Below are 12,826 nucleotides of genomic sequence, written 5' to 3'. Positions count from 1 at the left end.
TTCATTAGATTGCAAAAAGAAAAAAACATTTGGATGACTGGAATGCGACAACAGCAAAACAAGCACATTGCAGCCTTGCTTTTCACACTTCTAGTAAACAGAAGTAGAAAAAAGTATTAATTGAAAACCACACTCCCTTCAAAAGTAATGAAACCACCAAGCATTCACAAACCCAGGCTAAAAGGCTAACCTCTTGAGAGCAGCTCGAGGACACCTCCTGGTCATTCCAGCTCTTGCTTCTCCTTTTGAATGTCCCAATTCTACTATCCACATCCTCGTCATCCTCAGCGTTTGTTCCACGAAATCGTTTCCTCCCTCCTTCACCCGTCTCCGAGTCTTCGGACAACAGAAGACTCCTCCCAAGCCTGCGAGGAAGAGTGAAACAGCCATTTCCAGCCATTCTCCAGCATTCGTTGCAAAACGAGCATTGAAAAAGTAGGATGGTCTTTTTGTTCTTCAAAAAGAATGATTCAAATAATAATAATTAATAATTGTTTACACTTATATAGCACTTTTCTGGACACTCCACTCAAAGCGCTTTACAGGTAATGGGGACTCCCCTCCACCACCACCACCAGTGTGCAGCATCCACCTGGATGATGCGACGGCAGCCATAGTGCGCCAGAACCACACATCAGCTATCAGTGGGAGGAGAGCAGAGTAATGAAGCCAATTCAGATATGGGGATTATTTGGAAGCCAAGATCGGTAAGGGCCAATGGGAAATTTGGCCAGGACGCCGGTGTTACACCCCTACTCTTTCCACGAAACGCCCTGGGATTTTTAATGACCACAGAGAGTCAGGACCTCGGTTTTACGTCTCATCCGAAGGACAGAGCCTGTTTACAGTATAGTGTCCCGTCACAATACTGGGAGCATTAGGACCCACATGGACCGCAGGGTGAAGACCCCCTGCTGGCCCCAGTAACACCTCTTCCAGCAGCGACCTCAGTTTTTCCCAGGAGTTCTCCCATCCAGGTACTGACCAGGCTCACACCTGCTTAGCTTCAGTGGGTTGCCAGTTGTGAGTTGCTGGGCGATATGGCTGCTGGTGATGTGTACATTTTTATAAATGTGGCATTCTATTTGGGGGTTCAAATACTTGGAATAATAAAGAAATGCACTACGTATGCTGAGCATAGTAGCTGCAAAAGGACTACAGCTCAAAGGAATTGGAACCAGCTGAGCTCATCTTATGGAACATTTAGTAAAAATAAAATACTTCCTTACGAATCCCTCAGATTGCTCCTGTCAATATTTACTTGGCAAGGTGAACTTAGTAAATCAGATTATCCCAGACGACTCTCTCTCCTTTCATGCCTTGCCACAAAACGGCTAACTTCACACCAACTTAAAAAGTAGCTGGTCTTTATTGGGTCAGCAATGAGTGAGCACATACTTTCCACACTTAGTGTCCAGTCTTCCAGCAGGCGGGGAAAGAGCACAGAGACCGTGTTTCCTCTTCCTGGGCCTTCCCGGGCCTCTCTTGGCCAGACTGCGGTTCTTCTCGTCATGCTTCTCCCTGCAGTGAGAACAAACCACAGGATTTACACCATGTTGGACAACTTCAATAAACCAAAGAGTGTTGCATCTTTTTACTTAGCAATGTGCCACTTCCTCACATTTGTTCTACTGACAAAGATCAGTGCAAATAAAATTCACTGTGTTGTTGGAGTATCTTCTACCATGTTCTGCCTAATGATACAAGATGAAGCCGTCTTGAAAGAAACGGGCACAAAATCAATGACACCACTAGATGAACTTTAATAAAAATCATACATAGTGCCTTTCATGTGATAATCCTTAACAATAAAGATTATTTTAATTCATACAACAGTTAACAAGCAGATGAATAACTCAAACTATTAATGTACCTAAGCGCTAACCTTTCATGTATTCTATCCAGAAGAATTAATAAAAACTGGTGAAATAAATATGAAAGAAGCAGCTCTTCAATAAACATGTTGATTCTGAAAGGGCAATAAAAGCTCATCTTCTACGTAAAAAAACAAACAACCCCAAAATTGCAAGCAGCCAGCGGGGGATACTCACTCTGAATCCCTGCGTTTCTGCAGCTTGACCAGCTCCCTCTGCTTGTCCTTGTATCTCTTCTGCAGCTCTGCTAGTCTCATCCGGTAATCCAGCTCCATGGCATCCATCCCTTCCATTGCTGATTTGATGGAGAACAGCTGTAGTCAAATGGGAATCGAGAAAGGAAAAATAAAACATTTACTTGACCCAAACTGCCACGTCCTCAATAACACGCCTCAATCTTTCAATGATGGGCAAGAGCAACTGACAGAGACAACGGGTCACTATTTATCCTGGTGTGCCCAACAATGAAATTCAGAACAAAGTGTACTTTGAAAAACTTTAAAAAGGGAAGCATACGTGCTTGGTATATATACATTTAAAAGGTATTTAGATCACTGTTAGATTTTCTTCCCAAAAAAAGCCTAATTTTCCAGTGGTACAAATGCAGGAACTGTTAACATGAAGCACTAACCTTTAGTAACCATCTAGTTTAATCCACTATGCCACATTTGTTGCGTATCACCCTTTAAACTTTAATTAAAATAACTAAAATCATTTTATCTGCAGTGTCAGAATTCAAAAGAGAAACATTAAAGTTTTAATGGACCACCTCTGCCACCCTGGAAAGCATGCAAATTAAATTGTTCTAATTACACGCTTAAAACACTCCACGGTTACAAAACGCATAAGACAGTCTGCTTGAAGAGACGTCTGCGCCAATCAGCCGTGCAGCTGAAGGCCCTTGACAAAAAAGATTTGGAAATGCATCTGCAAATCCTTCACAAGAAATCAACTTTGACAACCAGCAGCTTGCATCCATACATATATGCAAACGCTAAAAAAAAATCTTCTGAATAACATATGCTGCACCACAAAATCAAACTGCTTACAGGCTCATCCTTCTTCTGCATCCAGCTATACTTCTTGTTGGGGTTGAGCTCTCTAGGGAGACGAATGGTAACTGCAGGCTTACACTCCAATGCCTCCATTAACACCTGCCTGCCAGCAACCAGAAGGCTCTCCAAGCCACCTTGCATCATACCTGCAAATGTACAAAAAGCTTGATGAAAATGCACATTAGAAAATGCTACCCTTTCTCTTTGGATAATATCTAAAAGAGAAGCAACGGAGCATCACTTCCTAATTTGTCGAACAGTACACAAGGAGGAGGCACTGTGGTTCAAATTAGACGAGCAAGTTCAGAAAAGAAGTAAGGGTGTCTTCTGTCCTTACAATTCTCCATCTTATTAATGCCTTCCCACCAATTTATAGTCAGCTTCAACATTTCAACCAAGCCATTTTAACGTAATCCATCACGCCTAACAGTGAAGCACTAGGAACTGAAATGGCAAGGAAGGACCTATTGTGTTTCAGAAGATAAAAGACCACACACCCCCAGGATCACCTCTTTTTAAAACAGCAACAGAACTTACAGTGCATCTCGGTCTTGCGCCTCTCCAGTTCCAGCTCGGCTATCTCGCTCAACAGGGCGATCCCCTGGAGAGCAGTGGACTCCAGGCGGGTGAAGCCCGAGGTGCCCTCCAGGACAGCGGTCAGGGGGTCGCTCAGGGCTGGGAGAGAACTCGCCTGGGGCAGCTCGGTTGCTGCCACCAAGGCAATCATTCCTGCCATTGGATCTTCAGGCGTGATGTCCAGAGTAACCTCTGGAGTCAGGTATGGAGGTAAGGAATCCTTCTTGAACGGCGTATCCTCGAAAGGAGCTTCCATCGCATCCGGAGGCTCGGAAAAGCTCTCCTTCGCAACGGGTTCAAGATTCGCGTTGTCAGGCTGTAAAAAGCTCTGGCTTTGGTGTTCAAGCTCTTCTTTTGTCTCGTAGTACGACGTGGAGCTGTTGAAATCTGCGTTCAAGGAGCAGGCTGGCTTCTCCTCCAGCTCTGCTTTGGGCCCAGGCTCAGTTGTGGATTCTGGCACCTGGTACGAAGGCTGCTGCCTTTGGAGGGACTCTTCTTCTTGTTCCACCTCTGCGCTCTTCTCGGCCTCCTCCTCTCCCTCCTGTGCTGCCATGCCAGTGGAGTGGCCCTCCTGCTCAGCACACAAATCTAGGTCTTGGCTGGTGTTTTCGGGCAGGTCCACACTGCTGTGGAGCTCGCCGTGGCTTGGGTGGCTCAGGCCCTCTTTGCAGTCTTCCAGGCCTGGCTCTTCCCTGAGTGCTGTCCGGTCCTCCATTGGCTCTTCCTCCAAAGAGGCCTGCAGAGGCTCCACCACAGCTGGGGAGTGCAAATGCAGGGGCTTGACATCGGCTGAGGTAGCCAGGTGTTCCGAGGTCTCTGCAGGCAGAGGTACATCGGGAGCCAGCCTGTCAGCCTCGGAAGCAGCAGCTGGCTGAAGGAGGTAGGGGTAGTGGCTGCCAAATGGGGCAGTTATTGATTGGTACGGATAGCCTGGAGGGATTTCTATAAAAACATAGAAAGGAAGGAGCGTTCAAGACTTCAGGAGTTTATGCAGAAACCAGTGAGTTTCAATGGACTAAAGCTCCCTGTGACAGAGCGACAAAACGATTAATCACAGGCTTATACTTCAGCACTGAGGCTTTATGAAAGTTTCATGAGCCATATAGCCCTTCTCAAGAACAAATCCCCTCTGTGCTCCGGCATACATATACACAAGCACATTACTGCAAGCATAAAATTCTATTTATACTCTACATCTAACATATTAAAAATGTGTTTTTTTCTGAAATCTACTTTCTGTATTCAGAGCAAATGTCAGGAGACCCATACACAAAACATAATATAGATCTTTTGGTTCACAGTACATTGCTCTGGAGTGAAACTAGTGCTGTGTTCAAGTCCCTTTTGTAGTGATAACTTATGGGTTATTCATTTAGATTTTTGAGTAAGCAAAACAAAAGCAGCACTAGGCATGACTTCACATGTAACACAGGAAAAGCACTGAGTAACTTTCATGTCATTTCTACAACTACTATTTTCTTGACTGTTTCATTATTCTGTATGAAAACAGAACCAAATCTGAGTCTTTGGTCCACCAATCCATTTTCCCAAAAACATTACCTAGAACATTATTCCAAACTTTCAAAAAGGTAGAGAAGAACTTGAAAGGCAATGGGAAGACTCCTCAACCTTACCAGGAAACAGGGCCTGGAAAGGTGAGGAGGCCTCTTTCGGCAAGTCCAGCTTCTTCTTTTCTGCCTCTTCCATCGTCTCCTCCTTCGGTGGGCTGGGGGACGGCGGCGGAGGCGAGGCAGGAGCAGGGCTGGGAGGGTGAGGGGTCGGGGTGGAAGGGTGGGAATAGGACTGTTGGGGCAGGGCCTCCTCCGATTTCTGTCGGGCCTCCGACTTGAGGGCGGCGACGGGGGAGGGCAGCGGCGTCAGGGCTTTGCCATAGGACGTCGAGGGTGTGGGGGAGCGCGAATGTGGCTTTCTGGTATGCAGGGCTATAGCCGAGGTGGCCGAGAGACCCTGCTTGGCACCTTCGCTGCTTCTTTTTGCTGCCTTGTCCTCCTGCTCCGCTCTATGCTCATTTGCCTTTAACCTCTCCTGTTGAAATAAGAGAATGCCATTAGGGTGGTTTGTCAAGAAATTCTTACATGCCTTATTTCCATAGGCATTGCTAACCCCCCCCACTCCCTCCACAAACTACTTTTTTTTAAAACAGTAGGAAAATAATGAATGGCAAACAGTGAAAAACAGTATAACACAACATCCCAACTTGTACAACCAATTTTCAAACCTCTAAATTACCAACACAGGGACTGAAAGGCAACAATCGGATGGATATAAAAGAAGCAGTATACAGAACAGATCTGACCCTGTCACCCCATGTTCCCCCTGTTCACGAATCCAAGCACTAGGCAATGATACATAAAGGATATCAAGATAGGCCAGGATCCAATGATCTCAGGGGGTGGAATACGGCTGCTGCCGGAGCTGTGCTGAGCTGTGGCAATACCAGCTAACCAAATATATTCCTTTACAAGAGCAAGAGAGGACTGCAAGGAATTGTTGCAGTCTGGAGACTGTTGCTTGTTTGGAGAGAGAAGCAAAACTCTTTAAATCATGCTTATTTTCTTGGCAAGCTCTGTTTTAGTGACCGTATCATGAGGTTTATCCATTCTTTAAAACCCACCACTCATAAAATCTTTAAGAATACTAATAACGCTAAAGCAAAGTTGACAATGAAGTTGGTCTTCGTCAGTGCAACAGTCCTTAAAGCAGCTGCTTTCACTACACAAGGATTTAATGACTGGGCACCTTCTTTAATCATGGCAGAGCAGCTCAGGCCAAATACACCAGGGAAGAAAAACAGAACAAAATCTAACAGCACCTAGAAAAGAAAGGGGAATCATACCACTAGACTTACATATCACTCACTGAACCTTTAAGTTTCAGCTGTGAAGATGGTATCACATCTATTTCCAATCTGTAGTTCATCTGCTAATTCAAAGCCAAGATCCCCCAGGAAGAAAAGTCCTTTTTCTTCAATCAAACAGAGATGATCACTGACCTCATCAAACGTTATAAAACACTCGGATGCGATCCACGAAAAACCCTCCCAAGCAGCAAACAAGTATGACTTGAAGTCGGGGATTCAAGGCAGGAAACTCACCACGAGTTGAGCGCTTCTTTGAAGCTCCATGACCTGGGCGGCCTGTTGCTGTATCATGTAGAGCTCCTGTTGGCGCAGCAGCTGCTGCTGAGACAGTAGCTGCAGCTGGTGGGCATGCTGGAGGGAGCTGCCTGTTGGAGGGTACATTGCTGACCAGAGTGGGGGTGCTCTCTCCATTAATTCAGCTGAGAAATAGAAAACAGCCAACAGCATCAGCACCATAAAATCCTGCCTTAAATGGACTCTTATATGGAACTTTTGAGGCTGGTCCTCAGAATATCCTTCACCAGTTTGATACTAATGCTTCAGCACAGGGCTAAAAGCCAATAACCTAACAAACATGAGCAAAGCTTGCAGTATTCATTGCACAAAGAATGATGCCGCTTGAAATGAGGGAAACTGTTCTCAAATGTCTGGCATGTTTGAAAGTCACAGCACTACAGCACTCCGGTTATTCACTAAGATGACCATAGAGAAACCCTCTCAAGAGGGCATCACTTGGAGTCCATATAGGCTCTGAATTTACTTAAAACTTAACTACAGAATTTGCCCAGTGATTTAATATAGTATTTTTCTCTCAAAAACCACAGAAGTGAGAAACCAGTCAAAGAGGCCAAAGAGTATTGCAGCAAGCCTAACCAGAATGTTTTTTTACAATCAAACTATTAAACAAATTTAAGCTAGTCACGATATCCCACAACGCATAAAGAACAGTTTGCATTTACAAAATGAGACATGAAAAGGGCTGAAGACCCTCACAGATTGAAACATTCAGAGGACAAGCTGCATACCAAAATGCGGCAGATGTTCAGTTGGGATAACAAGAAGCTGGCCAGACTGGGGGTCCCGTGCAAACTGGTAGGTGGAGGGGATGGAGCCAGGCAGGGTGGGTGGGAACCCTGGGGGCAGTCCTTGGTGGAGTGACGGGTGACCCAGCCCTGTTCATATGCACAGGAGAAGAGGAAAAATTCAGACTTCAAACTTCATACATCATCCTTTGAACAAAGTGCACCAACTTCCATCATGGAACTTTCCTGGTGTGCTTGAAAATGTCTGCAGCACTGCAAAACGTTCAAATCTCATTTTCTCGTGTGTCGAGGAAGAGCTAAAAAGATCAGAATAGGAAAGAACAAACAGTTCTTCTGCTGGCTTTGGAAACCGAACTGTACAACAAAGATAAGACCAACAAGTGTTCTCTGTCTTTTGTCCGACAAGGCCGAGCAATTGAGCCAACCCAAGAAATACAAACAAGAAAACTGATCAACTCTAAAGTTACTAGTTTAGCCTCACACTGGATAAAATGTATCAACTCATCCATATTCCACAGAGTCTTGTGATAAACTACCTTTCAATTTTCGTTTTTCCAGACTCTGTGAAATAACCATGGGAAAAAAAAAAACAGCCCCGGATGGTTTCAGTGACCTAAATCCGTTTTAATAAAAAATAATGAGGCATCTAAAAGAGCTCGGCTAGTCCGTAAACCCATTTTAAAGTGATTTACAATTTTATTTACTAAAATGTTTATCCAAGAAGATAGTCTTAGGGCTTTTAATTAAACAAGATTAAATAAAAGCATGGTTTTAGGCTTCAGAGAGGGGAGTGTTTACTAATGCAATGAAATGTTAAAATCACTTTAAAAGAGTGTGCAGCCCAGAGATGAAATGCATTAATACACCCCCTCCACACACACAACACGAGCGCCCTGCGAACTTCAGAGGGCGAACAGATCCAACACAAACCTTCAATTACACATTACATTAAAGACTGTTCTAGCAGTCTTCCCTGAAACTCTAAAAGCCTCATAGCCCGCTGATCCTAACCGGGATGTGCGCTTTGATAGAAACCTAAACACGTTTCGGCGCTTTTTCACATTTTGCATACTTCCGTCAATGTGTTAAAATCAGTCACTGCTTTCTATAGCATTGTTTCCCCAAACCTACCGGAAAATCAGGTTCACTCTGCTGCATGTTGTTCTGGGACACGTGGGACCGGACAGAGGATCGTACTTGCTTACCATATGGGGGGCTGGGGAGCCACATGGAGGGGCTGCCAGTGCGGGGAATCCAGGGGTGGGACGGAAGGTGAGAGGTCGGGTCGGCAGGCCATCGCCCAGCTCCAGCCAGGCCTGGGCCTCCCGTCACCATCAGATTAGGATTTAACCCACTGGCAGAAACGACCGGAGGGTGGATCCGCGTAAACTCTGCCAGCTCTTTACTCTCCCTGGAAGTGAGAAGTTGAGGACCGAATGAGAATGGAGGAATACAAACTGGCCAGGCTTGGGCCATGTGGCAGTTATTTTCGTGGGAAGAACTGGCCGTGGCGACGAGATCAGGCTTCACATCTAGAGCACTACGCGGTGTGCACTCATCTCCCCCTGTAACACCAGCTTTGAGGCACCAACACGAAGAGCACAGGGACAGCGGTTTGATGAAAAGGTCGACATTACACACTCGAAAGTCAATTGCAGCCTTTGGAGCTATAGAAAAAGATCTATACGCTGGAGAGAGCAAACAAAGTATTACTCTAATTATCAAGAAAGCAGCAATAATAATTCACCTCACAAAGAATTCCACACGGTAGACAGTAACTGTAAACAGTAACAGTGAGAGAGAGAGAGCAAATAATTTCACTGGGCCGGCTATTTCCACAGTAGGGGAGTTGGGGATTTTTTTGTGCAATCTGGATGGGCCCCTGCTTTTGAAAAAGGTTTATAGCAGCTGAAAACCAATTATATAGCGATACACAGACCAAAGATGGAAAAAAGCCTAACAGTAAAATGTTTTAGTAGTAAGAAACAGAATATCTTTATAGATACAGTACTTCCAGTAAAAAGAAACGTTTCTTATTGCAGTAGTATTTTTTAGCCAATTTAAAGCTAATTTAGGGTTCTGCTCTTTACAAATGCTTTTTTTCTTCTCCAGTCTCTTTGTGGCAAGTCTTCTCTTTTGGTTTTTCACAATGGCCATTTGCTTCTAAACCAGGTCTCACTATGGGTGTTTGGAGGATTTATATAGGTTGCTAAGGACATTTTTCTTCATATGGCGCATGCCATAGTGGCCTGTATTCATTAGTTATGGGAAATTAATTCTTACAACAAGCAACCTTCAAAGGACAAACATCCTCGCTTTTTATCAACCCTTATCACTGTTTTCCACACAACAGCAGGAAAAATAAATCTCTTAACAGTGCAGTGGTTCCACACCTTTCTGAGAAAACTAGGGACAGACTTTCTGTTGTGGTTTCATTGTTCTTCCTACGGGTTTGAGCCTGACTACTACAACTCAAACAACTGGCTTCAGGGCCAAAGAGGACAACATCAAACCCTCCAGACTTCAATGTTTACACAATAAAACGGCTTTCATCTCAAGACAATGCAAAAATCCGCCATAAAAGAACAGCAACAGAAAAACAATTCCTCACATTCTCGTGTTCTAAACATTACTCATCTGGTTTAATTTCTATTTGCTTTCCCATCATTGATTATTGGCGATATTTTCAGGAAAAAATTCAAGTTAATTTACTGGATTGATATGCCAATCTAGAGCAAATAGTAGCTGACTGGCCAAAACGATACTGAACCATTTCAGGCCAACATGACATGGACTGCATTTCTTTACAAAATGCAAAATTTACATATCTAATTCAAATAGATACAAGCAGGAATCACGGATGCAGTATCCAGAAAACTAGTTAAAATTTTTTTAAAAACCTCCATGACACGGGTTGAGAACTGAAAAAAATACCAAGGTATTGGTATTTTATTCTTTACACAGATCTCTTGTGCCTAAGCTTTCTTGTTTTCACAGGCTACGTTTAAAAGCACATCATTATGAAATTGTCTCATCTCATTAACGATGGTGAAAACAGTAATTAATGCAAAGCCAAGGCTCCAGGTCCCCCACTTACCGGAGCAGCTTCTCTTGTTCCCGTTCCAAACGGCCCGTCAGGAGACGGTCGTCACGGTGACGGCTCCGGTCATCTCCACGATCCTCCTCTGAGCGTCCCGACCCTTGATGGGAGAGGGGAGAGCCGTTAACTCTTCAGCATTCAAAACGGCATTTCCATATTCGCCGACGAGGACGTTGACGGATGTAAACAAGCATTACAGAAAGGGCTGTTTGATTTAAAATTTAGGTCTGGAACAGCGCTGAGGTTGGCTAAACGGTCAATTCCACTTTGTAAGCAAAATATAAATGATTTAACACATGTTCTTCGCTGGCTGGCTGCAGTATAAGACAGTTGTCAGCAACAGCTGGAACTTCACAGTACTTTTTATTAGACAAGGTTCCAAAAGTTGTTTTTAAATTCGAAGTTTCCGTGTGTACTATAAATACTGTCACAAGGAATGGTAATATTTTTGTGCATGAAAGTCACTGGAGTTTTAAATTCCCAGTACCACGTGGCTAAAAAAATAAAATCAGAACAAACCCATTTTCAGTCCCATTGAAAATGCCAGGATTTGATCAACACACTTTGCCTTTTATTCCCCCAACAAATAAATTAGAGAACATCAACTGAGCCGGAGTATTCTCTGTGGGTAAATCGGGGGCTAAGCAACCCGAATCAAAAGACCAATACAACCACGACTCTGAAATAATCTTTCAATCACCACAACATAAGCAAGTAGACCCCTAACAGAAACATTTTCAATAACACTTACAAGAAAAGCATTCATTAAATACAGGGTTACTACAACGTATGCAGTTATGGGTATGGAAGTGAAGGGCACATACTATAAACTTTCACCAAAACATTCCTAAAGCTTCCATTCATGTGAAAAACCTTTGTGGGTTTCAATTCCTGTGTACAGCACAGGAGGTGAGAGATAGCTCTTCAGCCTGTTTGCAATTGTTATATTTCAAGGACACACACTGCCATTGTGTGGATGCCAAGTCTAGTATTATGTACAGTGGCAGGGTGCAGTTTATAAGATCACCGATGACAACTCCAGAAACATTCGCAAACACTAGCTGGAATGTTTTTTTTTTACGACACACATGGAAACGCTGCAGTGGGGATAAATTCTTGATTCTCAACTAGCAACGGCTGTTAATGTGTTTTAAAGAGGGCTCAAAGCTAGCACAAGCACCTAAGCTGTTTTCCTCAGCAAGCTGTCCTTAGGATGAGCTACGCATCTTGGAAATCGTGTGACTGAAGCAAGTATGGCAGCAATGCACCGTACTTATCTTGTTTTGTCATGACGGTAGAAAAAAACAATTCAATACATACTGCATATGTCAGTTACAAATAAGGAATATATACACTGCCATAACTTTAAACCTGGTTAACTACACAGATTTTAAAACTAGTAGTTACCAGTCATTTTTAGGCAAAGAAGGAATCTGTTTTTATCAATGTAGTCAACCTTTGAACATTCACAGGGACAATTGGACATGTGTGTTCTCAGCAAAAAGGAATTGTGCTTCTATACACCTCAAAAGAAGAGAAAGAACACAGATCTGAATCACGTATGCTTTAGAGGAAAGGCTCAGGCCTGTTTCCTAGGATACCAAGACCAAGTTCTAAATACCAGCATTTTACTCCACAAACACTGCAGATTAGTCACCTAAAGCCTGCTTTCTATTTTTTAAATACTCTGTAAATTCAAACATTCTCCTCTCAGCACAAGCAGGCTAATGTTATTACTACAATCTCCTGGCACAAGGGAGGAAATAAATTAATGCTTTTTCTCGCTCTCTCCCAAAGGCTGATTCTATTGCTTAGCAACAAACCTCAAGGCCTATTAGAATTCAGTCCTTGTTTGCAGTTTTTAGTTCTGCTCAGTAAATTACATTTAATGCAGGCAGGCAGTGTCTTAGTCAGTGAAAGGCTCAACAAACTGTTCCCCGATGCAGGTAGGGCCTACTGTGGGCCAGGGAGGCCCTAGCAACAGCTAACTTCACAGACAAAGGTTTGGGCTGTGCGTCCCACATGATGTCTCGGCTGATGAATGACTACACAGCTGCTTGGAGGGAAGAAAAGGAATGGAATGTATTCCCGTTTCTCCACTCCCATGGTGTTGTCAATCAAGTTTTTTTTTTGTAAACAGTGAAGGCATGTCTGGTGGGAAACAAGGGTGGTCACATGACTTGGCTACTGTAGTGCAAAGGTAAAACTGAAGAGCAGGACTGCACTTTTTATTAGTACAGAGGGCTGGATTCAGGCCTTTTGAGGAGGAACAGTGGATTACATTTCTAGCAGCCAAA

General features: G+C 43.7%; 1 protein-coding gene across 5 annotated transcripts in view; it reads right to left on the bottom strand.

Moving 5' to 3' along the window:
* tnrc18 (trinucleotide repeat containing 18) overlaps positions 1-12,826 on the bottom strand; it is an 83,344-nt gene that overhangs the window by 34,756 nt on the left and 35,762 nt on the right. For all 5 annotated transcript variants that reach the window (XM_088612938.1, XM_088612939.1, XM_088612941.1 and 2 more), the window contains exons 5-14: positions 10,527-10,629; positions 8,635-8,840; positions 7,412-7,558; positions 6,621-6,805; positions 5,140-5,551; positions 3,467-4,447; positions 2,924-3,075; positions 2,052-2,188; positions 1,399-1,521; positions 191-365 (exon numbers count right to left, since the gene is read on the bottom strand). In XM_088612938.1, the coding sequence (XP_088469064.1) occupies positions 191-365; positions 1,399-1,521; positions 2,052-2,188; positions 2,924-3,075; positions 3,467-4,447; positions 5,140-5,551; positions 6,621-6,805; positions 7,412-7,558; positions 8,635-8,840; positions 10,527-10,629 (2,621 nt within the window). The remainder of the gene's footprint in view (positions 1-190; positions 366-1,398; positions 1,522-2,051; positions 2,189-2,923; positions 3,076-3,466; positions 4,448-5,139; positions 5,552-6,620; positions 6,806-7,411; positions 7,559-8,634; positions 8,841-10,526; positions 10,630-12,826) is intronic.

This window comes from Lepisosteus platostomus, chromosome 19 (assembly GCF_059453375.1).
Source record: "Lepisosteus platostomus isolate fLepPlt1 chromosome 19, fLepPlt1.hap1, whole genome shotgun sequence".
Classification (NCBI taxonomy): domain Eukaryota; kingdom Metazoa; phylum Chordata; class Actinopteri; order Semionotiformes; family Lepisosteidae; genus Lepisosteus; species Lepisosteus platostomus.
This window is presented reverse-complemented; position numbering and strand designations above follow the sequence as displayed.